This window comes from Phoenix dactylifera, chromosome 8 (assembly GCF_009389715.1).
Source record: "Phoenix dactylifera cultivar Barhee BC4 chromosome 8, palm_55x_up_171113_PBpolish2nd_filt_p, whole genome shotgun sequence".
NCBI lineage: Eukaryota > Viridiplantae > Streptophyta > Magnoliopsida > Arecales > Arecaceae > Phoenix > Phoenix dactylifera.
This window is the reverse complement of record NC_052399.1, coordinates 3,866,823-3,894,556: the sequence shown is the minus strand read 5'-3', so window position 1 is coordinate 3,894,556 and position 27,734 is coordinate 3,866,823. Positions and strand designations below refer to the sequence as shown.

The 27,734-nt window shown below is 43.6% G+C and overlaps 4 protein-coding genes across 5 annotated transcripts; 3 read left to right on the top strand and 1 right to left on the bottom strand.

The window, feature by feature from the left end:
• Positions 1–495: 495 nt before the first annotated feature.
• LOC103708814 (GDP-fucose transporter 1-like) lies at positions 496–2,481 on the top strand. Of its 2 annotated transcripts, none has more exons than XM_008793906.4 (2): positions 496–707; positions 1,136–2,481. In XM_008793906.4, the coding sequence occupies exon 2, from the start codon at positions 1,206–1,208 to the stop codon at positions 2,253–2,255; it is 1,050 nt and encodes a 349-aa protein (XP_008792128.2). In that variant the 5' UTR covers positions 496–707; positions 1,136–1,205; the 3' UTR covers positions 2,256–2,481. The 2 variants fall into 2 exon arrangements, with proteins under 2 accessions (XP_008792128.2, XP_008792127.2); XM_008793905.4 differs by having other exon boundaries at positions 509–905.
• Positions 2,482–10,517: 8,036 nt separating this feature from the next.
• LOC103708815 (plastidic ATP/ADP-transporter-like) lies at positions 10,518–16,610 on the top strand. Its single transcript, XM_008793908.4, has 5 exons — positions 10,518–11,438; positions 13,655–13,921; positions 14,002–14,145; positions 14,263–14,610; positions 15,898–16,610. The coding sequence occupies exons 1-5, from the start codon at positions 10,629–10,631 to the stop codon at positions 16,327–16,329; spliced, it is 2,001 nt and encodes a 666-aa protein (XP_008792130.2). The 5' UTR covers positions 10,518–10,628; the 3' UTR covers positions 16,330–16,610.
• A 3,538-nt stretch (positions 16,611–20,148) lies between these two features.
• On the top strand, positions 20,149–24,477 carry LOC103708816 (root phototropism protein 3). The gene is made up of 3 exons (XM_008793909.4): positions 20,149–20,357; positions 20,508–21,499; positions 23,810–24,477. The coding sequence occupies exons 2-3, from the start codon at positions 20,579–20,581 to the stop codon at positions 24,338–24,340; spliced, it is 1,452 nt and encodes a 483-aa protein (XP_008792131.3). The 5' UTR covers positions 20,149–20,357; positions 20,508–20,578; the 3' UTR covers positions 24,341–24,477.
• A 343-nt stretch (positions 24,478–24,820) lies between these two features.
• Positions 24,821–27,245, bottom strand: LOC103708838 (pentatricopeptide repeat-containing protein At2g29760, chloroplastic-like). The gene has a single exon (XM_008793930.4). The coding sequence runs from the start codon at positions 27,072–27,074 to the stop codon at positions 24,954–24,956; it is 2,121 nt and encodes a 706-aa protein (XP_008792152.1). The 5' UTR covers positions 27,075–27,245; the 3' UTR covers positions 24,821–24,953.
• Between the last annotated feature and the right edge of the window lie 489 nt (positions 27,246–27,734).

Below are 27,734 nucleotides of genomic sequence, written 5' to 3'. Positions count from 1 at the left end.
TGATGTGGGTCGCTGCTGTGTTACATCTGGATCGTCGATTGTCGGAGGCGACACGCATGGACGGAGATGAAGACCACGAACCCATCAAAAAGAGACATACTTCACACGAGGTACAGATCAATTAAAACGTGTCATTAGCCAACATTTCGAGGATCAGATGCGCTGCAAATTGAATCAAATGTTCTTGCAATTGTGATCTTATATCAAGCACCAGCCATCCAGACTCCAGAAAGTGGGAGCCACACACATGTGGCTCCATTATGAAAAGGTGGTGCTTTTCCCTGTGACCGGACGTGCAGGGTGGAAATATGCAATAAATGACTCCCGTGTCGGTGGAGCGCTGGTGTTTATTATTGCGCCTGGGCTCCGTTGGATCACTGTCCCGGCATCATGCACCGTCCAATAAATGTTTCCTGGCCTTGGGCCACCGACTCTTTACCATCTGATCACTATCCAACCAGAAAGGCATGACAACCGCCCGATCGTTATTTAACGGTGAAAGTCCCTCGAGGGGTTTTGCGATCGGAGCGGGATTTTTCGATATGGGAGGGTCGACCGCCCAGGGGCCGACAACATCGAACGAGCGAGGGTTAAGGTTTTGAAGCTCGCCATTGACCGCTTGCGGAGCTCCCGAAGGCAAGAGCGGCTCGGATTCCTTGCGCTCGACCCTCGGATCTTGATGCGCTTTCCCTTACTCTGCAGCCGCGGTAGGTTTCCATTCCTTTTTCTTCAGATCTAGAATCGAGAAATTTTGGTGATTTCCAGCTGTTCGAGCTCGCATTCCCGCCAAATCTAGCGGATCGGGAGGAGAGTCTCCGAGCCGGCGAAATTGTCCTGGATTCTGCTCACTTTCGTTGGGATCGGCAGTTTTATCGAATCCATCAGTTTGAAATCTTGAATCCGAGGTCGGAGATCCTAATCTTTCGAATCTGCCGCACTTCGAATATTACAATGAGCAAAAATTGGATTTCGAGTTTCGATTTTTGTGATCGCTCCATACTTTCTTGTGAATTTTGGAGGGAAAAGGTCGTTGTTTAAAATCTTTTTCTCGTGTGGATCGGGTAGGGTTGATCTGGATTCGGTCGAAGTGTCTATTAGGGTTTATAAGTTTCTGTTTTTTCTGCTTTTATTGCAGGTATGTGGACGGAAACTCAAGATTTCAACTCAAACAGTTTCTAATTCTTGCCGTCGCAGAGTCCACGATCATGGCGGCCATCAGATTGGAAGCGCAATACTATGCGACCAGTAGCCTTGTTGTAGGATATGCTCTCTGTTCTAGCTTGCTGTCCATCATAAACAAGTTTGCCATCACAAAGTTCAATTACCCTGGCCTTTTAACTGCATTGCAGTACTTGACCTCTTCTCTTGGTGTTTGGGTTCTCGGAAAATTAGGGCTTCTTTACCACGACCCCTTCACCTTTGAGACTGCCAAGAAATTCTTTCCTGCGGCCACCATCTTCTACCTTGCCATATTCACCAACACCAATCTCCTCCGCCATGCCAATGTCGATACTTTCATCATGTTTCGATCCCTGACTCCCCTCCTGGTCGCCATTGCCGACACTTTCTTTAGAAAGCAGCCATGCCCTACAAAGCTCACATTCTTATCTCTTGTAATTATATTGGGGGGTGCGGTTGGGTATGTGATGACCGATTCAGCATTCACCCTCACCGCGTACTCTTGGGCTGTTGCTTATCTGGTGACGATCACCACTGAGATGGTTTACATTAAGCACATGGTGACGAATATGGGGCTGAACACCTGGGGTTTTGTGCTCTACAATAATCTCCTGTCCTTGATGATGGCTCCGGTGTTTTGGTTTCTGACAGGGGAATATGCTGATGTTTTCAGAGCTGTCGGGTCAAGTTCTGAGACTTTGTTTGGTTTTACTGCATCCGTTGCTGTGTCCGTGTCTTGTGTTTTTGGATTGCTCATCAGTTTCTTTGGGTTTGCGGCAAGGAAGGCGATCTCAGCTACAGCATTTACGGTGACTGGTGTTGTCAATAAGTTTCTCACAGTTGCTATTAATGTGTTGATCTGGGATAAACATGCAAGTCCAGTTGGTTTGATTTGCCTGCTTTTTACCCTTGTGGGGGGAGTTCTTTATCAACAATCAGTTACCAGCAGGGGAAGAAGCCCTTCATCACAGCATGACTCTACTGCTTCTAGGCAGATAAATAGTGGGGTTGAGGGCAGTGGTTCTGAGGATGAGAACCAAAGCTTAGTTGTATCTGGTAAGGATTCCAAAGTATGAATTCCAAGTAAATATTTATTCTTGCTGCCGGAGAGGCAAATTTATGATGTAGAAAGGTTATACATCATTGGGCACAACCTTTTGATATTGCTGTTGGATCAGACAATCTAAGCTAGTGTTGCTTTTATTGTGAAACTTCTCTGGTTTTGCAATTTCTTAATACAGTCTATTCGCCTTTTTTCTAAACAAGAAAAAGAATCTTGATATGTGTATATGACATGCTTTATTTCATATATGTGCGAACCAGTATGATATTATCACTATTTGTTCATATTGTAGATGTGTCGACACATCAGAAGTTTGTTTCGTGCAAACCGGGTACCTTCTGCAGAAAGAGGTTGCCATTCATATTTTTAGTAGGCACAGCATGTATAAGCAATATATAGATACAAGGTACACGCAACTAATGAGCTTTCTAATGTGCTTGTTAGAGCACAACTAATGAGCTTTAGCACGCCGTGTTTTGCCACTAGATCCCTTATAGTATTCCATAAACTTTCTTAAGATAGTTTGGAGGAATGTTTGTTGGTGTATCTTTTATCATTCTGAATTTTTTAAGGTGTTTCTACACTTCAAATGAGTTTTCATTTTTGACTTATTTGTCAATGGCTGTTTGAAATATCAGCATAGGAGTTTTGATGTGGGAAATGGAGGGCTTTCTTTAGACTACAAGTTGAAAGGCTTTTGCCTTTGAGTTCTATGATGACTTGGGGAAATAATTACGACTGTGGAGTTTGAGAAGATGCTATTTGTTAATTATTTAGACTACAAGTTGAAAGGCTTTTGCCTTTGAGTTCTATGATGACTTGGGGAAATAATTACGACTGTGGAGTTTGAGAAGATGCTACTTGTTAATTATTTAGACTACAAGTTGAAAGGCTTTTGCCTTTGAGTTCTATGATGACTTGGGGAAATAATTATGAGTGTGGAGTTTGAGAAGATGCTACTTGTTAATTCTTTAGACTACAAGTTGAAAGGCTTTTGCCTCTGAGTTCTATGATGACTTGGGGAAATAATTACGACTGTGGAGTGTGAGAAGATGCTACTTGTTAATTATTTGGGTCAATAAAGCACTAGCTTTGTAAGAGATTGAAGAGCTGCTTTGATATATTGACCAGCTACACAAACAGCCAACTTTTGGATCTCATCTATGGATCTACCCAAAGTTAATACACATGTCATGATGCTCTTTTAGAAATTTAGAATATCTTTATCTGACAGGCACCGGTGGAATCTTAAGGATTAAAAATCTTGTCAAAATGCATTTTCTGCTAGCACTAGAAAGTAGGTTTGATGGTTATGTTTTTGCTGTTGTAAAAGAAGTGTATTTGGAGTCGGTTGCAGCTCAAAGAGCACATGCCATCAGATGAGGAAACACTCAAATTGAGTATGGATAAAATTAAATTTTTAGTTTCTATCCTTTTCTTAGATTAATACCTTTTTTTTTCTCAATTTTTATGAGCAAATGGGCTGTTGTCTTTGTATTTGACACGCCATAGGTGGTACTTTCCACCAATGTCTGGTTCTCAACTGTAACTGGATAAGGTTACAAAGGTTAGACATCAATTTTGAAGGGAAGGCTGGGATTGCTGGGAGCTTCAAAGATAAATATTCATTATTAATGAAATTGGAGCCAAAAGCACTGCCATGAGCTCCTAGACTGTATTAATACATTATGTTATGGTGATAAACTTAAGGAATTATCAGAGTCCATTAATTCCAGTGGGGAGGATATTTTTCTCCATTCTGGCAGAGAGGCTTCAAAGGCTTTGTTGCTTGCATGATTGAGGGGAAAATCAAATGGGGAATGTTTGGACACTTGGCTGCCCTGATCGTGTTAGAGCGAGGGCTTTAATCTCTGAGATGTGGAAGGTGGGGAAACTACTCAGTCTGGGGAACTAGCATTAACATCAGCATCAAGCTTTATCAACACTGTTATAAAATACACCTTCATGGATGAGTTCCAAAGTTTTCCTCAGAAAAAAAAAAAAGGATGAGCTTCAAAGCAATCACTGCTTGCAACATCAATCCTTCTTTTGGTCTTCCCCCGGGGAGACTATTCGTCGGATTTAGGGTCGGTGTTCTTGCAGATTTGCTGATGAAGATATTCCGTTTTTTTCTGGTGCTGCTGATCCACCACCATGGATTCAGAGGACTGCAGCCCTTCACGCCAAAAGCTTCAAGAAGTCTTGGCATTAGGTCGAGGATTTCTGCCGAAAAAAGAAATACATATTTACTCTTTCCCTTTGGCAAACTATTATCTGCATTTTCCACCCTAATTGATTCATTCATTTTATTGATGTGAAGGGTGAGGATGTCATTAGTTTGTCTCTGGGTGTTTGCATGTTCTACCTATAATTCAGCTTGGAAGTGTTCTTCTTATACCAGACCATGTTTTCTAGGGCAAACTTTAGATATCAATCTGCCTACAAGAATCCTTCTGTTGCTTGTATAGTTTGTTTCTGATGATCCAAATTACCGAACAGTTGACAGCATGTGTCGGATATGATCTGTATCCTCCTCCTGTCATCGATGGAGATTTCTGTTTATCAGGTGGTGGCTGGGACAAGCACTCGCAATGATAGGACTGCCGATGCATAGTGATATGCATTATTTGTCGAACTCTCATAATCAAAAGCTTCTATTTTTAATGAGATGCAGTGTTTGTCTAGTACTAATAATTAAGCTCATTTGATGCTCTATATTGGCCCTGAATTTTGGAGTGCATGGCATGCAGTAATACTGAGCATTGCATTCGATGGGGCAAGAGTAACTGGACATATAGTAGTACATAATTAAAATGACAAGGATCATGAGCGTGCATGCTTCTAATCAATGGCATTGAGGTGATGTATGGTGAGGTTAAATATAGATTCAACAATGAGTGAAATTAGAGGATGGTTTTAACTCTTATAAGTTTAACAGGTTTAGATGATTTAGACAAGTGCAGCTAGACTGAAAGATTGAACAGAAGTCCCAAAGAACTTAGCATAGAACTAGAAGAAGAGTAGGAACGAGAAGAGGATTCCATGTTTGGATTTCCATCAAGGAACCTGGTGTTGGACCTCAACAAAGTAGCAAAACCCATGAAGCTGACCACAGATTGATGGAACGAGACGTTTGATGCTCTAATTTCCATAGGAGGATGCCAAGTTTGAAAACCCTAGAGCTGCCCTGGTGTCGAGTCACACCCGATGGCTGATAGGTGACGGACGTAGCATCGATGTAGCTGGAGACCCATGGGTCGACGGCCTCCCGCTGCGGCTTTGGCCGACTATGGTTAGTGTCGAGGCTGGGGAGGGTCTACAGGTTTGTAATCTCATGACCCCCGGGGTGGCTGGCTGGGATGAGATTCAGTTGGCCCATTTGTTCGGGCAGCATTTGGCGGAGCGGGTCCGCTCACTACCGTTACCACGGAGTGGCGGACCAGATGTACGTGTGTGGGGTTCCTCGACCAGATCCAGGGTCAGGATAGGCGATCTCTCCCATATCCTTCGGCAGGATTACGAGCCTGGCCCGGATTTTGTCTGGATCTGGCGATTGGGGCTCCACCCGAGGGTTGCGTTGTTCCTCTGGAAGGTGGCCTGGGACTGTCTCCCTACGAGAGCTGTACTCGCAGGTCGAGGTGTGAGGATCCCATTGGTGTGTGGGGCTTGTGGTGTGGCCGAGACGGTGGACCATGCCCTGTTTCGGTGCACATGGGCTAGGGGCACTTGGCGGCTGGCAGGGGTCCCACCGGTGGTATGGCGATGTAGGGACCTGTTCTTACAGGCCATGCGTCAGGGATCGGAGTCCCTGGTGCTTCGTCAGGAGGTTGTCCGAGCTACCTGCATTGCCTACCAGATCTGGTTGGCCAGGAATGCTCGCACCTTCAGCGAACGACGTATGTCGCCGCGATTTGTTGTCGAGAGTGCCCGCGTTCAGGCGGCAGAGCTGTGTTACACTATCCCTGTTGGAGGGACCTTGATAGCTCGGGACACCTGGGGTTCCCACTCTGCTTCGGCAGTCTCTCGTACGGTGTTTTTCACCTGGGAGCCCCCACCCCCGAGTTTCCTCAAGATCAACTTTGATGGGTCTGTTTTGGATGGTGGTATGTGGGGAGGCGCGGGTTTTGTTATCCGGGACCCGTGTGCCAGGGTTGTGGCTGCCGGTGGCAGTCAGTTATTTGACACTTCAGTTCCGAGTGCGGAGCTGACAGCAGCTTGGGCAGGCCTTCGCCATGCCCGGTGGGTCTTACGGGCTAGGTCCATTATCCTGGAGGGTGACTCAGCCACCGTTGTCAGTTGGATCCAGGGGGTCCAAGGCGTGGCGGTTGTGACCATCTCTTGCTCCGTGACATTTGGGTTATGGCAAGGGATGGATGGGCCTTTCAGGCCAAGCATATTTACCGTGAAGGTAATGGTGCTGCGGATTGGGTAGCTGCGTATGTAGCTTGTCACTCCGGAGGCACCTTATGGATTGGCCATGGGGAGTTGCCCTTGGCACTCCGAGGTATTCTATTTTTTGACTTTATTGGGTGTATCCGGTCCCGTCAGGTCTGATCCACCCGCATTAGCAAAAAAAAAAAAAAAAAAAAAAAAAAAAAAAAAAAAAAAAAAAAAAAAAAAAAAACCTAGAGCTGCTTTGTTTACTCATGATGCAAAATTGAACACCAATAATTGCTGCAAGAACACAATCCACCCTTGAAATGGTGGAAGCGTGGACGATTTCTCTACGATAGCTTCTCTTCTGTATACTTGGGACGCAAACTTTATTGCACTGTGACAATCAAAACCCGTTATCAATATTTTCACAATTCTATAACATCTGGCTGTGGACTAATCAGTCCAAGTGCTCTGCATGCCAACTTCTCGGCATGCCAGTAAATAGCATTCCCTTTCTCCCCTTCTACGTCCAGAAACATTTCAACTCCTTGCTCATCTCTTCCAATTTGGTGCAAATTTCGTTGGACTTTGGGTGAGACCTATACTCATTTCTAGCTATCAGACTACAAGCAGGTCTCTTCTTATTTGCTTTTTATATAAGTTGAGCCTTTGGATACAATAGGTATAATAATAAAACTTCAGGAACCAAATATAGTATAATGCAATAACAAAATTATATAATTTGGTACGAATACTAAATTTCAATATGACAATTAGATGTCATAATTTTTTAAAAATTGATCAGAGCTAGTATACCAAAATTGTGTATGCAATATATGCAATATGTGGCAGCTGTGTTATCCAATATCGTATATATTATAATAGGCGAGATTGTGCATGATTTTAATAACTATAATAATATTTTTTAATTATTTTTTTCTATGATGGTAAGAAATGATTATTATAATTAATATTGGTTCTGTATCCAAATTATATTGCAATAATTCTTAACAAGCAGTGATTGCTTTAACTAATAGAGCGTTGATGGACGAGTTTGGTGGGTCTGCTGGGCCTCTAGACAGTGATGGTCGAGTTTGGTTTTGTCTGAAGCATAGCACGCTGCAACTGGTCATCGTCATTAGCGATGATGGACCGTGAGAGGCCAACTCAGCCCAGCTCATTTGTGCCCGAAGAAATTATTGTCCACACTGGGTGCACCGCATGACTGTGCACGCAGCCATTCACAACCGTCGGTTTCCATGATGGTGTATTGAGATGATAAATGGTGCCCATGGAAATCAATAATCGTTACTGGCTGCACAGCCACATGATGCATGGACAATAATTCTCCTGCTCGTAGTCGCAACAATTGTTTGTTTGGGAGCTATGGGAGAAATTATATGCTCTATATGATTTTGCGTTGCACCAATCATCTCATCTATTTTCTATATACCACATTCAGGATGTGCTTGTTACCACTAGATTCTGGGCTGTGGTCGGTTTTTGCACGATACGCATTAAGGTTGGTAAGAACCGAGGAGAACTATGGTCGGGCGAGACCAAAGAGAACTAGTTGTAATCGGAGCCAACCTGCAAGAAATTTATTTATAGGAAGGTTTCCGACGGAGAATCCTTCGATGTTTAAGTTAGAACACTAGAGCAACCGTGGAGAAAGAAAATATATTAAGAAGAGTCTCTGTATGAGCTTACTTGAGGATATTGGGTTATTTTTTTATATGGGGTTTAAGATAAATATATGTTACCTAATTTGGCACGACGGTTAGCTGCACATTAACCAGTCCACACGAGTAGTATGCGGCGATCGTACATTAATTGCAGCTCTGACATAATTGTTAGTCTTTATTACTTTGAACAAGATAGCACCTTAGTCTACCCCAAAGTCATTCACCTCGGTTATAGTCGAAAGTTAAAGAAGTTGGTTTAAGCTGTGGTCAAGATGTCCAATATTCTCTTCATGAGTGCTTATCATAATGATCGGCCATGTTAGTGCGTACAATGTAGACTAAGATTTTTTGAGCTATAGTGGTCCTAGTTGTCTCAACAATCTGATTTGGAACTCTCTCGGGAGTGAAATTTTTAGTATGATTAGATCCATCACTAAGCTGATGGCTCAGTCTAACCGCGGACCGTGAACGGGTATATATTGCGTTTTTTTTTCAATCTATTTTTGTGCATGTTTGCCAGCTCGGTGATTGATCTGGCTCAGCAATAATTCCTTCTTGTCGCGTCGCGGCGAGGGCGGAACACCGACCGCTCGTCTGAATGTAATCTTCTTCAGATTACGTGTCTCCCTCTTCTCCGTCCGTCGGAAGCGTAGGCAAATGTGGAGTATTTTATGCTTCTCCAGGGCCCATGGCCCACGGTGATTCCGTGACCATCCGCGACAAAGAAAACAAATAAAAAAGACCAATCCCCTGTTAAACGCCCCATGGTGCCTTTTTAGGTTCACCTGCATCAAGCACGGAGCGGACATTCTGAGCTGAGCTGAGGGCAACTTAGGCTGGTCTCAACTCTCAATAGGCGCTACAGTTTAGAGCTGTACTACTCAAAGATAATTTGACCACGGTCATTGGCAGAATTCAGTGAAGCACGGGCGGTGTGGACGAGTGCCACCTTCGGACTATAGTTCGCTGCAAAGTAGTTTTTCAGACTCTGCATGTATACAGAAAGATCAATGTGGTTGTTGATTGGGTGATCTCGTACGTAGCCAACCATTTCAAAAAATACTCTATGGATCGGAGAGAGGGAGCTGTATAGTACGTTCCAGAATCTGTTATTCTTCGATATTTTTTGAATGTATCTTTATTAGGGCTGTATGAATCATCTGCCTTGACAAAAAAAAAAAAAATGCGGACTTTCGATTCTGATTAATACCGTCCCTTGAGAAATGGAGTAGGTTTGAGATGAAGATTAACTCTCCTACTTTCAAAAATAAAAAATAAAAAAAATAATAGGGGTACAAAATATATCTATCACATTTTCGTTTTCTAAAAGGAGGGCAAGGGCTGACCCATCCCATTCCTTGAAAGGTACAACTCCAATCATGCAGTCGCTAAACTACTAAGATCAGCAGAAAAACCATGCTGATGTCTCTAAACATCATGTTCCCTTGAATAAGTCATGCTTCATATTTCTTTTCTTTTTTTTTTTTTGGAAAGATTGTTCCGATAGAAAAAACTCAATTTAGAATATTTACGATCAAGCAATGTACTTCCTCTAGAAGGATTACTTTAGTGATGTGGTCAGTGAAAAAAAAAAGAAGAAAAAGATGGAAGCTCAAGTTTAATTATAGCTACAGGGTGAGGGTGCCATTGAATATTTGATTATACACAATAAATAAATTCATAATTAGAATACCCACTACTCAAAATGTCAATGACACGAAAATTCTAAATAAAAACAAAAAAAATAAATTATAAAAATCTACAAAATATCTATATTTATTATATTTATATTCAATAGTTGTAAAATCGTACATCTAGTTAAATTAACGATATTAGTAAAATTATATATTTAATATAAAAAATTAAAATTACTTTTGAATGGAGAAAATGATGGATATGTTCTTAAATTTATTTTACTTATTTTTAAATTTTTTTCTGAAGTGGTATTTTGGCTTTATTTAAAGTTAGCTATTTGGCTAATATTTTGTTAAAATATCAGTTAAAATATTGAATAAAAATAAATTTTATAAAAAATATAATAATTTATTTTTAATCTGAAGAAGATTTTTGTAATTTATTTAAAAAGCTGAAATTAGGTATTTGTTTTTCTCAAGGGAAGGGAAGATCTGATATTTGTTTTCCCAGTCGCGTTACACCTGGGAACTGCATCAATGCCCATGCAAGCCAAAACAAAACCAACACCGCGCGGTATCACAAGCCAAATACACCCCGCTCCGAAAAAATCCAAACATAAAGAGAAAAAGGATCTTCTACATTCCCACCCCTTCCCTCGGAATTTCTCGGGAGGAGGCTATTCGGGAGACATGGAGGCTGTCATCCCGGCCACCGGTCTTCTCTCCCTCCCTTCCAACCCCCAAACCCGAGCCTTCCGCACCATCTCCAACCCCAGGACCTGCTTCCCCTCGGCGTCCATCCGAGCCCATACCTCGGCTCCGAGTTCCGATGGACTCCGTTGGAGAGAGCGGAATCCGTCGTTCTCCCAGCCGAGAACCCCCCTAGACGCCCAAAGATCGCTCCTTTACAATCTTTCTCGCGGTTCTTGGAGGAAAGGCGAGAGCTTTCCGGTCTGCGGCGCCGGAGCTTCCGCGATTACGGCGGATGGAGGCGGTTTCGTCGAGGAGAAGCCGAAGCCCAAGTTCTTGGGCATCGAGGTTAAAACCTTGAAGAAGATTATCCCGCTGGGGCTCATGTTCTTCTGTATCCTTTTCAATTATACGATCCTCAGGGATACAAAGGATGTGTTGGTGGTGACGACCAAAGGAAGCAGCGCCGAGATCATTCCATTCTTGAAGACGTGGGTGAACTTGCCAATGGCGGTGGGGTTCATGCTGTTGTACACCAAGCTCTCGAATGTGCTTTCCAAGGAGGCTCTTTTCTACACGGTGATCTTCCCTTTTATCGCTTTCTTCGGGGCTTTTGCCTTCGTGATGTATCCCCTTCGCGACGCCATCCACCCCACGGGGCTTGCCGACAAGCTCCTGGCCGCCCTCGGTCCGAGCTTCCTTGGCCCAGTCGCGATCTTGAGGATTTGGAGCTTCTGTTTGTTCTATGTCATGGCCGAGCTCTGGGGGAGTGTGGTGATCTCGGTTCTCTTCTGGGGTTTTGCAAATCAGGTGATCTTTGCCGTTCTTGACAAAGTTGCTATGCGTGTTCATCAGAATGGTTTCTGTTAGGATTTCTATTCTCTAATTAACCTTTGGATGTCCATCTGTTTATTTTTAGTTTTTTTTTTTGCGCTTAATAAGCCCGGATTTATGCTATCTGAAGTCGTCCATCTGAAGACGTTCTATTATGTTTTGTTTGGATGTATTCGATTTCCTAATGGTTTTCTATGGCATATTGGATGAGTTTTTGAGTTCATACTGTTTGATGCGTATTCACTTTTTGTTTATTGGATGGTTTTCTGTGGTTTGTGTTGCTATTTTTACTTGGTTGCTGCTCACTATCATTTTGATTCTATTGTTTTTCTTTTTCAATATCCTTTGGGGCTCATTTGGTTCGCGGGAAACATTTGCCTTCCTAGGAATATGATTTCTGAGAAACAAATTCCTATGAAGAGGATGCATAGGAAAGTACTTTTGGCATGTTTGGTTGACTATGGGAAAGTGACAAATTTTCAAAGTGCTTATGTTTGGTTGGCCATCCACTTTCCTAGGAAGGTTATGTATAATTCCTATTATGCCCTTAATAAAAATTAGGTCTTTAATGCCTCTTTAATGCTTCTTTAATGCTGAAGGGCCTTTTTGGAAAAAAATAAAAATAAAGTGATTCCCGCCTTATGGGAAAGTTGCTTTTACATGAAACGTGGAAATCATATTCCCATGAAAATACAACTTTTCCATCTTTCTCCTTTAAAAACTTCAATCAAACAAGAGGCATCTCATTACCTTCCCCGTTGACCACACTTTCTCCCCTTCTTTTCCCGCGAACCAAACGAGCCCTTGATGATTTGGAATTATGAAAGGAAGCCTTTGTTATGAAATGATATCTGTGCTCCAACATTGCTGAAATCACTGGATGTTGTTTGATTCTCTGTACTTGAATGTCAATTTGCAGGCTATTTTACTTAGGTTCTAAGCACAGTCTATAATTAGTCTAGAATTCTGACTACATCTTGAGTGATATTGTAATAATTTTGATAGCCTGCAATCAATCTTGACATCCAGCCACCTTTTGACTTCATTTCATATGGCATTTTTTAATACTCCATTTTATGAACATGTAGAAAAGTACACATTCCTGTCCATGAGGAAAATAGGATGGTTAGGGATCCAATTGGAACTCCTTTTGCTCTGTACGCCGTGCATTAGTGATGCTAAAAATGTTACGAATCCCCAGGTTATTTATTTTAACATCATGGACAAATTGACATACTTCATGCTAGTTCAGTACTCATATTAGTTCCTTTTTCTCCTTTTGTTGTTGTTGAAAAATTTTCCTGTCTTACTTGGACAGTTATTAGGTATTGCTAAAAACATGTTATAGACATTTTTTAGAGAGGAGTACTTGCTGTACATATACATATTAAACTCATGAGTGATTCTTGTGCAACAGATGTGGCTGATGTAGGAATGTACCTGGAAAAGGCAGTGTTTTTTTTTTTTTGGGGGGGGGGGGGGGGGGACATTCTTTTGTTAAGGGTTACTCATATTTATTTTCAGATATAGTTGCAGGATTTTGCATCTTTTTCCCAAGCTGTTAGGTATAGAAGAAGTGATGATTCTCAATTATGACAGAAATAGGATCAAGATAAGCTTTATTGGAATCAACATGAAATTCAGCTTCTGGAAGCCAAACTGCCAAAAGAAATTGATGAAATCTGTTTTGAGGTCGCCTACAGGTTCTTGACCCAAGCTATTTCACATCAGGGGTCAGAATGCTGGTACCATCATTCTTGTACCATGGTGTATGTTATTTAAAACGAGCACTCTGGTTGCTGATGGAAACTCTTCTCTGCACCACAATTACTGTGATAATGACAATGATTTTGAACTCTCTCCTATAATGAAGACATGTTAACCATTGTTAACATTATCGGCTGCACTATTTGAGTCCAGATAACAGCACTTCGTTCCTAGATGAGAAGTTTTATTACTGATTTTGCTGATAGATGTTTTTCCTTCTGTTAACTCGGGCCAGACCCATAAATTGAGTATAAGATATTGTGGGTGCGTGCTGCCGTTTCTCACTAGTGACAGATCTTTACTTTTATTTTCAGGCCTCTTTTTGACATATGCTGGAATATAGCTTTTCTTTTTGAAAGGAAGAGTGAAAATTATTTATTTTTGCAAGTCATGGTAGGGCATAATATTAATTCTTGATTTCGCAGATTACCACTGTTGAGGAAGCCAAAGAATTCTACCCACTATTTGGCCTTGGAGCTAATGTTGCCCTAATTTTCTCAGGGCGGACGGTAAAGTATTTTTCTAACCTGCGTAAGTATTTGGGCCCAGGAGTTGATGGTTGGGCAATATCTCTGAAAGGAATGATGAGCATTGTGGTGCTTCTGGGTCTTGTAATTTGTGCACTCTATTGGGGAGTAAATACCTTTGTTCTGAATGACCCCTCTCTTCCAAGATCTCAACGCAAAAAGAAGGTTGACCTTAACCGCTACTCCTGTGCTGTTTCCTGTTTAGACCTTCCTTTCCAAGACTAACTACTCAAACACCTATGCAGGAAAAGCCCAAATTAAGCATGAAAGAGAGCTTGAAACTTTTGCTATCTTCTAGATATGTGAGAGATCTTGCCACCTTGGTGGTTGCTTATGGTATAAGCATTAACCTTGTTGAAGTTACATGGAAATCAAAGCTCAAGGCACAGGTATTTTTTGTTTTTTTTGTTTTTTTTTAGTTGTTATCTCCTCTCTATCTGCCTTACAGTGAATATGAATCTAATCCTTTTAACTTTATTCCTAATGGGTCTTTATTTCTTTCGTAGTTTCCAAGCCCAAATGAATACTCATCTTTCATGGGTGATTTCTCAACTGCTACGGGTATTGCAACTTTCACAATGATGCTGCTGGGCCGAGTGATACTCAGAAAGTTCGGGTGGGGAGTAGCAGCCATGGTCACACCCACTGTATTACTTTTCACAGGAGTTGGGTTCTTCTCACTGATTTTATTTGGAGAACCATTGGCTCCCTTGCTGGGAAAACTTGGAATGACTCCTCTGCTTGCAGCTGTTTATGTGGGTGCATTGCAGAACATTTTCAGTAAGAGTTCAAAGTACAGCTTATTTGATCCTTGCAAGGAAATGGCTTATATTCCTTTGGATGAAGACATGAAGGTTTATTTTCCGTCCCTTTGTTTATCTGTGTGTATGAGCATCTACATTCATGCCTATGCATTCATGAAGCTCAGATGCACTGCCACCTCTCTATGGGCATCCGCATGTGTGCAGGCATTCTGTGTTTATGCATTTTTGGTGTTGAATGATTCAAGGCTTGTTATTTTATTGGAAAAAGTTAAACACAAACTGATCCATATCGTATTCTGTAATGAACTGTTTGTGGGTCCCATGATCCCACTTTTAAAAAACAAAATCTATTTCCTAGTATCTTCTCATCTAATGATCCCACTTTTAAAAACTAAAGCTATATTCCTAGTATCTGCTATCTAATGACCCCACTTCAAAAAAAAACTAAAGCTATATTCCTAGTATCTGCTCATCTTAGCGTCTGTTTATTTCGCATTATGAATGCAATCCTCTTTTGTAATGGACTTCATCTGTATGTCTAAATTATCATCTCGAAAGAGGAAATGAAGGGAGTGTGATATGAAGGAGTGTGCCTGTCAAGGAAGGGGAGTGTATTTATGATTCCCCCAGTTATATCTAAATGTACGTGCAAGGAATCTGGAAACAAAAACTGTTAATAAACTGGCCATCTTTGTGGCTGAGCAGTGAAGCCGATAAGTTGTTGCTTCATTTTATCTTGACCATCCATGCACTTCATTAGCTTAGCACATTTGATGATGTGCCAAGTGCTTGCATGTCCCTTTCTGAAACTGAATACTTGTGTGCTCCTGCGGTTTCATGGGCGTTTTTAATGCATAGGTAGGCATAATTGCAACCATGATGGGACCTGGTTAAAATCTTTCTAATCTCAGTTTTTCCTTTTTTCAGAACAAAAAATGAGAGGTTGAGTGTTGGTTATTTGCCATAGTTGCAGCTAAGTTACAACATGATAATTTGATCGTAGACTAACAATTTGGTTTGACTTCATTTTGCTTGGAAAAGATGTCTTCTGCATTTTATTAAGGAATATGGTCTTATGGTCGAACTTTTTTGTTCTCACTTAAAGTGTTTTAATAAAAAAAATTAAAAGAAATCTCAATGATTAACATGTCGTTGCATTTTACTTAGTTTTCCAGGAATCTGAAGTTATATTTCATTTAAAATTTATTTTTTATGATATTTTGTTTTGGAAATTAGAGGAGGTTGAATTGCTTTGTCTGTAGCCATTTACTCTTGCAAGCAGTAAGCTAAACAACAATAATTTTTCATAATTGTCGAAGAATACCATTTTTTATTATTATTTCTGCTGCTCATGTTGTTCATTTTACCTGAGTATAGGTTAAAAGTAAGGCAGCCATTGATGTTGTCTGCAACCCCTTGGGAAAATCAGGAGGAGCCTTGATCCAACAGTTCATGATTTTAACATTTGGGTCCCTAGCAAACTCAACACCCTACCTTGGAGGAATACTGCTGGTGATTGTTCTTTCATGGATAGGTGCTGCGAGGTCTTTGGATTCCCAATTTTCTCCTTTGGCCAAACAAGAGCTTGCGAAGGAGAAATTGCTGAAAGAGAAGGTAAAAGAGCCAGTGGTCAAACCATCCCAAGAGAACAATGAGGGCCTGGTTGAAGAGGAGGTAGCAACAAAAGAAAATGGTTCTCTTCTTGGATCCTCAGCGAGTGAAAACTCAACAAACGAGTCAGCTTTGAAAGAGATGTTAGCACCTGAATCCAAGAGTTCATCAGAAAACCCCACCCCACATGATCATTAAACTTAATCAGGCAACATAAACAGGAAGATGTTAGTGTTGGTAAGAAACACTTAGTAGCAGATCAATGTATTACTCTCTAGATAGAAATAACATGACAGAAACAGGTATACTGTATGCTGTTGCTGTACTGCTACCGCTTCCTTGTTTCCGAGGTTAGCTTATCAAAGTATATGTAGCCTTTTTTTTCTCTCTCTTTCAGTAGAGATGCAATGGTCTTTTTTGTTGCTGTACCCTTGAGCTTATTTTTAGCTATCTAATGTTTAATGAAGAGGCATCCCTAACTTCTCTGGCTTCCTTTCAGTCTGCCTAGCAACCATATATTGTCCCTCTATCGTTTCATCAGATATTGCGGCTTCAATATGAGAGTTTTTGAGTGAAAATTGTTCTGAGATTATTAACCATCCGTTCTTAACAAGCCAATAAGTCCTGCAAGTGGAAACAAAACAAAAGAATAGATAATTTTCATTTTACAGCATTAAACAATTCTCACATAACATTGTTGCAACACGGGTCCAGAGACTCATCTTTTTCAAAAGGACTATAGCTTGAGTGATTGATTAGCATTCCTTTAGAATCAAAGAAGATTCAGAAGATGAGATTTCTTCGTCTGTGGGTTACTAGAGTGCATTCTAGTGCTGTACAGTGCAGTAGGTTCCTTACTCTTTACAACTGGCAGTTTGATTGTAATAAACCTCCTTTCCCAGGGGGTGCAAAAGTTTATTCTGATTTTGTGTCTGGGAGACACATCACATCCTCTTTTATTCTCCAAAACTGGCAGCTTATTGTTACATTTCCTGGGGCCATGAGGAATCTGTTCTTCTTGGCCTACCATTGTCCTCCCCGAACGAGTGATGAATTGTGACAATTCTTATGTTTACCTCTTATACGAGCTTCTCCGTGTGGTCCTTGTGGTCCTTGAAGCCAGATCATTTAGATGGCACAGATGTCCCTGCGGTCCTGGAATGTACGGGCTTTTTGTTTCCTCCCACCCTCTATGATTTCATGTCAAGCCTTGTGGATGCAGAGGAAAAGTGCCCTCTGTGGAGCTTACATTTAAAGTTTGGGGGATACAACAAAAATAATGACTCTGATCCAAGGCCGTGACTCTTCTGAGCGTAGGACCGGTTCATGATGATATGATAGCAGGTGGATTAGCTTTGGATTCTCTGGTGAAGTATATTAGGCTGATGGTAAATATAGAACTTCCTCCAATCAAAAAAATTAGAACTGTCGAATTGATGAAAGGAGTATGTAAGTATACGTAATGACTTCTGTTGTTATTTTTCTTTAAAGTATGGATGGAGAAATGCTGTAAGGATGACATTATTTATTACTGCGTCGAAGAATTTGTTCTATCCGCATGACATTTTATGCATGAGCACACAGGGAAAGCCACTTCACCATTGCTTTTACAAAAGGCAACCAATACAATGGATTCAGGCACTTCGTCGCTACTATGATTGTTGCACTGTTACTACTACCATACCATCATTGTCATCTGTGCCACCATCGTAGCCATCGTCGTCATAACCGCCACTTTAGTGGCACTGCCACCATCATTCTTTATATCTTCAAAAATTAATTAATTATATCAAACATGGCTATATTTGTAAAATTTTAAAAAAAGAAAGATATTTTTTATCTTTTTATTTTATAAAGTTAAAAAATAAATAAATGTGATGCCAAATGACACCTTAGTTTTTTTTTCTTTAACTCTTAAACTTTGGATGAGATCTAAATAAACTTATTTACACTTAGTTAATTCTTGCAAGCCAGTGTTACATAAGTCACAGCAGCCCCCAGAGGTAGCCAATATCTCAATACAATTATTATCTAGGTCACACCATGCCACTGTTTGACAAGTTTATGCATGGCATTGCAACCATTCCGGGCCTTCCTTGCGTGAGTGCTCATCGATTGCCATCAAAACCGTCGCTGGTCCAACTAAAGCCTATCCAATACTCTGTTTGAAGGGATGGATATGGCTGGTCTTGGTAATTTGTGACCTGGTTTATAGCTTGCTTGGCCATAAATAAGTTTGAGTAAATGGGTTGGGTCCGGGTCCAGCTCATGAAGTTAAAAGCTGATTCAGGCCAAGCCTGTCTCTGTTGTCCCGGTTGCACCAGCCAAACGCACGCCGATGGAAGTTTTCCCCCAAGCAGTACAAAGTACAAACAGATACGACGGCGTTCTCTTTACGACGCGAATCTTTTATCTCAGCTACTCCGGGGTACGAAGTCACGTCGCACTTGTTATTTCCGGGCCACTGGCCTCGACAGGTTCATGGCGAGGCCGGCATGTGTCGCGGGCGTCACAATGTAAATCCTAATTAGTAGAGCAGTGAATCTTCGATTATATTTTACTAGTAGTAGAAAATTAAGGGCCCATTCAGTTGGCTCTCTTCGATTACACTGGAGAATGCATGGAAGGAACAATACATTAATTGAGCTTGCTTCTTCTTCCTCTGTCCCCTGCCTTAACCTCCAAACAACTTGCTTTCCATCTCCTGTCCGCTCTTGGTTCATCGTTTTGTTCATTTTATCTTCTCCACGGTTACAGAAACGCTGAAACGCTCTCATTTTCCTCTATCCAATCTACCCTGTTCCCTCGGATATTAGCTGTGCTACATAGCTAGTGGTGTAGTATTTTAGGAAAGACCTGACCTCTGATTGCTTCGATTCTCCAGCAGAAATGCAGAATTTATTCCCTGGCACAGCATGGAGGGGCTGGATCGAGCTTCATTACACCCTTTACATCTTAATGAATATTTGACCTTTATATGAAATAAATCTGGGCATTTCTCCCGGAGTTGGGAAAAAAATAAGCTGCTCACTTCATTGATGTGGTGAGTCCTAATTTTTGTAATATTTCAGTTGCATGGAAAAGTGTAGTTCTTTAATGTATCATTTGGTTATTATTGCCTCTAAGGCTGGTGAAGGTCGGGCGATCGCCGCCAAAACCCCAACCTAATTCGGACCTAAATTTTTCAAGTTAGGATCAGGTAATACATAAACCCAATCCAATCCAAATGATCCGTTGGATCAAAAATTTTAGCCGTAGACCCAACTCGACCTGACGCCATCCGATTTTCCATTGGATTGGGTCTAGGTCCAACATTAGGACCCAACAAGAAACCGAGTCGGATCGGGGTCACTAATGATCCTATCCGACTTAACATATTTGCACTCCTAAATTTTTTTAGTGAAAGGAGGCTCGCTGGCAACATCCAAGTTGTCCCATAATTCAGCATTCCTTCTTCTTAGCACATTGATTTTGTTATTTATCTCCTCAAGTTCCTTCAGGTCGATGTGGGGAGGACTAACCAGGACCGGATCCTAACTTGAGATGGATACTGGTGTGGCTGTGTCATCGGCCTTACCTAGAGTTCTTAGGACGACGGCAATTGTTGTTGTGGATCGGATGATTTGGGTGGTCTAGCTTACCAACTAAAGAGTTGGTCACTTGTTGTTGCAGGTTTTGTACCATAATTGTAAGGGCTTGCACTTGTTGGATGAGCAGAATGAACTGCTCGATGCTGGCAACTTCGGAAGTAGGCCGAATAGGTTGAGAAGGTGTTTGAGGTTGCTGGGAGCTATATAAACCTAGTGAGCAGTCTCATCGGTTGGTCAGCTTTGAAAAGAAGGGCTCCGATCTACGTACGAAAAGGAGCAAATTAAAGAGGTCAAAGATTATTGGAGTTGATCAACCGGAGTCCTCTGAATAGAAGAAGGTCTAAAGAGTAGAATAATAGAATAGGATATCTGAGGTGAAGATAATGTGTACTTGGGCCCTCTGGCTATGTATTTATAGTGGAGGAATCGGAGTCCCACTAGGGTTTTGACTCTGAAAATCCCAGATCAAAAGGAGAGCTGGCTTTAGCCTTCCTTATCTGAATTAACGCAGAAATTCTAATCCGTTTAAAATTAGTTTTACCATGTGCCATGCGTAGGACCGTGATTCAGCGTCAGATTCGGGTACGAAGAATCGTATTGATTAGCATGCATAATCTTTGTGTTCAATTATAAAAGGTACGAATAGTTTGGTTTTAGCAACTTATTATTCTTTATTTTTTTTTGCTTCAAAATTTATGCCACATAATCTTTGGGCCTACCTAACTCGAAACTAAAAAATAAGGAGTACCATGTCAATAAAAGTAACAGCTTCACTTTTTTTGCAAGTTTACGGAAGAAAAGTTTTGGAAAGGACATGATTGCCATTTGCTGATTTGCGTCACCCCACGCTTGTGGACATGATTGCCTTTACATACCCGCTCGTGAATGATGCTGACATTAGAGCAGCGTTAACGAGTCCTCTCTCCTCCGCCTCCTCTGCTGCATCCCATCCCATCCCATCCTCGGGCGGCGCACCAAGGAAAACCAGCACCCTCCTCAACCCGAACGGGGAAACCATGAGGTCTCCTCCGTCCCGCAGCCGCAGCCCCAACTCCTCCTTCCACCACAAGGGCAGACTCCCATTGCCGGCCTCCGACCTCTCCCCGGCCGAGCCCTGGCTTGACGACGTCGGCACCTTCGACGCGGACCAGCTGGCCCGAACCCTCGCCGGCATCAAGGCCAAGGGCCTCCGCCCCGACCTCCTCGGCTCCATCATCTCCCGCTACGCCTCCCGGTGGCTCCCCGAGCTGGCCACCGGCCGCGCCGCGGATCCCTCCCCGGCAACCGAGAGCCCCACCGCCGCCTGGCTCCAGAAGCGCTTCCTCGTGGAGACTCTCGTCTCTGTCCTCCCCCCGGAGAGGGACGCCGTTCCCTGCGACTTCTTGCTGAGGCTCTTGAGGACGGCGAGCATGGCCGGGGCTGAGGCCGGCTGTATCAGCGAGCTGGAGGCGCGTGCGGGGCGTCAGCTGGACCAGGCGACGCTGCGGGAAGTGATGATACCGGCATTCACCCACACGTGCGGGACGCTGCTGGACGTGGGGCTGATGCTGAGGCTGGTTAAGCGGTTCCTCGGGGCGGAGGAGGGCCCTGCGGTTGTGGCGAGGAGCGGCGCGGCGGGGCTGGCCAAGGTGGCGAAGCTGGCGGATGCGTACCTGGCGGAGGCGGCGCTGGACGCCGGGCTGACGGTGGCGGAGTTCGAGGAGCTGGCTCGGGCGGTGCCGGGCTACGCGCGGGCCACCGACGACGGCCTGTACCGGGCCATCGACACGTATATCAAGGTACGTGGATTCACTCATTCGCTCAAGCGTCACGGGCTGCACATTGTCTCAGGCCCTGACCTGCTGACCATGTTCTTCTCGTTCAGTAATCAATGCCAAGTAGACTACATATATAGTATAGAGGCAAAGGGACCGAGACCGCGATTAACAAAGAAAGATTTGGATGAGCATTTTAATCAAGCAGCACGCTAGGAGCACCTACCCACTAATCTCCCAAATTCCCAGAGGCAGGACTGGAAACAGGGGACAAAAGGTTGACATCTTCTCACTCCACTCATCTCACACTTATCCATAGCTCTGCAGACTAATTTGAGATGTAGATTAAGTGCCCAAGCTCGGCCCAGTGGACTCGTTTGAGTTCATTTAACTTTGAAGCAAACCTGTCTTAAATATTGTTTAAACATAAGCTCAATACTTAAGGCGAACTCGCAGGAAAAACCAAAAGAAACTCACCTTGTTCGTTCAATAAACTCTTTCGTGAACAAACAAACCAAGCCTCAACATGTAGTATCGAGCTTGGTATGAGTTCAAATACCCATTTTATATAACAGATCAAGTCTGAGCACTTTATTATTAGGTTCCTCTTGGCTTCCTCTCCTTGTTTGGGATAATTTGTTGGATAGCCTTGGTAGAGGGCTCCTGTGATAAATTGTCGAAAAGACCAAAAATCACTTACATTAGCAAAAAAAAAATTATGTTGTTGTAAGGGCATATTAGTTGGCCTTTTTCACTTTAGTACGATCTTTAGAGGTTGGTTCGTGCAACGGTACGGTGTCTTTGCGACCAAATGCTATTCTTCACTTTATTCATGTTCCCAAGCTGCCACCATGTATTCCTGGTTCGAACCTTTTGTCAGATGTCTCCTTCCGTGCATACTCGTATACATCTTTTCTTTTCTTGTTTCTAAAGCATACTCCAATGTCAATTCTATCCTTTGGCTACCTGGAGATATCTAGCAAAAGAATATAGAGTAGAAGCTATTCTCCAATGGTTCTGAATCAATGGATGAGAACTGGTTTCAAGAAAATGTAGAAGGCTTTATATTAATCATTCATATAATAGCCCGAGCATCAAAACAGCATGGTAATTAAGAAGTGAATATTGCAATAGGAGGCCAGAAAAATGGCGTCCATGTATTGCCACGCTGTTTAGGCACTACAAGGTTTAAGCCAAGAAGTCACGATAACGAGCCATTCTCGGCCTGTTTCGTTGTTCCCATAGGTTTAGCCACTAGATCGACACAACATGGGCCAACAAAAAGCTGGGTATGAGAAGGACACTCTGAACATGCGATTCTCGGAAAATAGGATGCCGGAAATCGCCTTTTCAATGGAATCCAGCATCCCTGTTCCTATTCATTTCCTTTTTTTTCCCCTGGAATAATGTGATTGAGGACTGCTCGTGTTGAAAGACTTTCCGCCCTTTCTCTGCAAATAGATCTTCTTTTCTCACCATTATTAGTCCACGCCAGGTTTATGGAACGGACAGCCTGTGCAAATTAGATATCCGTGTACCTAGTACGTCAATTATTGGAGTAGGGTATCGCGGACGTCATTAGCATATGACACCCGGTTCTAGATTCTCCCGCGCCTATAACGGACGTAGACAAAAATACTGTCGGTCTCGCCTCAATCCGTCGTCGTGTAACTAGTGTCCTGTCGATTTGTCTGCTACCGTCGAGGGGGAGAGAGAAGAGAGGACAGGGAGAGGGGGGTGCACGAATTTTGAGGCTCTGCATGCACACTCACGTGTGACCATGTGCCCACAGCAAGAAGACGGAAATGGACACGGGACTCGGTGCCCACAGCCACAGCCAGAAGACGGAAATGAATTTCGACTAACATATTCGGAAAAATGGAAACAAATGGCGTTCTTTGCTCTTTCTCACTCCATAGATAAGATTCTTTGCGTAACCTATTAATTAACCTCCATGACACCAATGTCATGCATGTGACTGGTTGTCTGGCGTTCAATATATATGAAATGGCTTTATCTTCTCAAATGATACGGAATGACTCCAGTTGGCAGAGTTAGGTACAGAAAATGGTAGGTGGATCTTCCATGTGCCCTAACAGTTGCAGCTCGCCAAAGTTTCCCAGCTAAGGTCGGTCTTGCCTTGTCTAGAAATTAAGGCCCGGCATGTCTGTAAGATTTGGATGTTTCCAAGATTCCACTGCCGTTGAAATTTGAAATAAATATTCTGGAAGACAAGTGTCCATTAAGGACTTTATTATTCTGTTTCCTGTATGCCAGGAGGGAAGAAGGGAATCATTTGGTTGTTGTTAACCATGTCGTGTCTTCCTTTTCCAGGCCCATCCGAACGCAGGCAAGCAAGAGAGGAAGGCCCTATGCAGGCTCATCGACGCTCGGAAGCTGTCTTCGGAGGCCTCCGTCCATGCAGCCCAGAACGAGCGCCTCCCCGTCCGATCCGTGATCCAAGTCCTCTTCTCGGAGCACTCGAAGCTCAACCGGATCTCCGAGGGGAGTTGGTCGTTTGCTGGGTTACGGAGCCCGAATCCGGCCCTCGAACCTCCACTTCGTGTCCCCTCCAAAAGAGAGGTCTTGGCCCAGCAGCATGAGGTGCGTAAACTCAGGGAGGACGTGGCCAGGCTCCAGGTCCAGTGCCATGCGTTGCAGGCTCAAGTAGACAGGCTTAGTTTGGAGAAGAGGAAGAAGGGGTTCTTCAGGTGGAGTTCTTTGCTGTTCAGAAGCGCTGATGTGGTGGAGAAGGTTGAGGACTATGAGGTCGGGGCGGAGCGCCGGACACCGATGGATGCCAAGAAGGGAAGGCTGGCTCAAGAAAAGGGCACACCACCCAAGTGGCGCAACTCCATGTCTTGAAGAAGAATTGCAACCGAGTGATCTTGTGATTAATCTTCTGCTATTGTAACCTTTATAGTCTAATATCTTGCATCGTGTTCGAATGATATGTCTACAGCCCAAAGTAAGCGAGAATGCAATGTTACCCTTCAATAATATGCCATAACACCAGATCAAACTCGTTTTGGAATTGGATCAGTAGAGATAGAGATCTTGACATTTAAGCCGATGAAGAAATCAGGCTCCGATGAGAACCATGCTGAGAAGAAAAAAAAAATTGATTCAGTTGAATGGAGAATCGAATCCGGGGAAGCGCATAATTTTACACAAGTAATTCTGGTAATTAAATGGCAAATCAAGAATGAAGCCATGTAATTTGCAATAAAAAGATGGCAGCATCTTTCTGCTTCTCTTCGCGACTTCTCATTGGCGTGGATGATAGGCTGGTTGCCTATCCAAATAAGCTGTTGATGGTTGTACAAGTATGATCAGTAGGAGATATTTGAAGATAATTGTTGTCATCATTTGCTTGAATAGTGATCCATATGCGGTGCGGGTAAGCTGATCAACAACATTCTGAAAACAAAAACCAGTCCTTCTTCCATTGGATGTGGTACATATATATTACTTACAATCACCAGAAGTCCTTACACGAACAGACTCCATCATTGAAATGATGGAAACGGCATCTATCCCGCACAATGATCTCCCTTCCATAAATCTTGGAGATGAGCTTTGTTGCAGCATGGCAGTCACTGCAAACACGAAGGTTCTTCATAATGCGAATTGGCGTCCCCGGGCTCGTCCCGATGAGCCCAAAAGCAATAGCTAGCTTCTCGCTGTGCCGGCACAGAGCACTCTCCTTCTCTTCTTCGTCCATGTCAAATAGCACTTCCGATTTGTTCGGCACATAACCACATTCTTTCACTCTGCACATCATTTCCTCTACCATCGCATATATCTCCTCAGATTGAGGATGCGATTCGTCCCCCATGGCAAACTCATGAACCTCTCCATCCACCTCTATCATACTGCACCCTGGAGGCTTCTTCACTTTCCTCTCCAACATGAGGTCTCTTATTCTATCAACTTCATTCCACTTCTCCAATGAACCATATATGTTCGATAGGAGCACATACGTGCCGCCATGCCTGGGGTCGAGCTCCAAAAGCTGCCGTGCAGCTCTCTCGGCAGCCTCGAGGTTGCCGTGTATTCTGCAAGCCCCCAGGAGGCCTCCTAACACAAAATAATCCGGTGCCATGGGCATGCTTCTTATCAACTCCTCAGCCCTGTCAATGTGGCCGGCTCTGCCGAGCAAGTCGACCATACATCCATAGTGTTCGACGCTGGGCTCGATGCTGTAAACACTCGACATGGAATCGAAAAGCGAGCAGCCCTCATCGACAAGGCCGGCATGGCTGCAAGCAGTCAAGACACCAACAAAAGTAACAGCATCGGGCTTCACCCCACTCCTCTGCATCTCATAGAAAACCTCCAAGACTCTCTCCCCGTGCCCACACATCGCAAGGCCTCCAATAAGGGCTGTCCAAGTCATGACATCTCTTCGAGGCATCTCATGGAACACCCTCATCGCCGTCTCCATGCACCCGCATTTGGCATACATGTCAACGAGTGCAGTACCCAGAACGACGTCCACCTCGATGTTCTCCCGATTGATGTGCGCATGGAACCATTTTCCGAGCTCGAGGGCCCCCAGTTGAGAGCATGCAAGCACCAAGCTCGCCATGGTCACTTTATCGGCTTTGATACCACCGAGCTGCATCTCCCGGAACAGATGCAGTGCTTCCTTGTAGTCGCTATTCTCGACATGGCCTTTGATCATGATATTCCAACAAAACAAGTTCCTCCCGGGCATCCCGTCGAAGAGTTGGCGAGCAATCGAAACGCAGCCGCACTTGCAATACACGTCCAGGAGAGCGGCCCAGAGGACCAAATCAAACCTGATGCGGTTCGCCTCCACGTATCTATGGACCCGTCTCCCGGTCTTCAAGTCCCTGGCCCTCGCGCAGGCCGTCAGAACGTTCACCAGAGCGATCTCGTTGGGTTCCACATTCTCGGACTCCATCCGGCTGTAAAGATTCAATGCTTCCGCCGGCCGGTCCCACTCGGTATAAGCCGCGATCATGGTGGCCCAAGAAACCACGGTCTTCGCCTCCATTTTGTCGAACACCCGGCACGCACAGCTCAGGCACTCACAAGCAGAGTACATGCTTATCAGAGTGTTCTGGACGTAGGCGTCCGAGCCGCAGCCAAACTTGACGGCATGGCAATGGAGTTGCTTCCCCCCGTTCAGATCCCGGCAGGACTTGAACAGCGAAGGAAATGTAAACTTATCAGGAGGGAGATTCGCTCGAAGCAGTTCGATGTAGAAGCAGAGGGCCTCGTAATGGAGGTGGTTGTTGGTGTAGGCCCGAATTATGGAATTGGAGGTGAAGGTGGTGGGGTTGGGGATCTGGGAGAAGGCGAGGCGGGCATGGTTGAGCGATCCGAAGTCTTTGGTGGCGCAGATGGAGACGAGATGGCTTGCGGGGAGGGGCTCGAAGGCGAGGCCGGTACGGATCATTTGGGCATGTATTTGTTTGAGTTCGGCGAAGCTGGTGCTTCTTTCGAGCAGGAGCTGGAGAGGCTGGGGGCTGAATGGGGTATTCTTGTTGGTGGATGCAGGGGTCTTGGGGTCTATAACGGGAGCTTGGCTTGGAACAGGGGAAGTAGGGAGGGAAAGGGGAGAGGACATTGCTGCTAAAGTTGGGGACTCTAGCTGAAGGGCCTTGACGGACCAACAGCGGAAATATTGAAGGGTGGTTTGGCCACTCGAAAGATTTTGGCCTTGCAACACAACATGACAGATGCCATGGGGCTCACGTATAGAACAGCGCCAATAACTTATGATGATAAGAGAGTTCCTTTTCTATATTAGAACAGCTGAGTAATAAATACGAGGACAGCCATCAGCATAAATGATATCCGGAGTATCGTAGAAGTTACAGACATGGAGTCCGACACGATAGTATTCTAGGGGTAGGAATATAAAAGCAATCTAATCAGCTGCACTATTAATTTTTTTGCACATCTTTGGTAAGTCCGAAGCATCGTGTCTGTATCATCTTTCATAAGTATGTCACTAGATAGTAGATTCTGTTGCTGTAGAATTCTGAGCTGAGTTCAGAGCGCTACTTGGCTTGGTCTGAGGTCGGCGTGAATCGAAGTGAATAAGACAATCGAGCTGTGGAAGAATTGGTCTCATCTGAAGATGACCTGCAAAAAATATACTTACCAAAAAGTTTCCAATGGAGATCCTACGAAGCCTGAGTCAGAATGGTGAGGCAACATTGTATAAGAAAGAATTTTTTGCAGAGTCGAGTCTCTAAATGAGCTTACTTGAGAACCTCCGGGT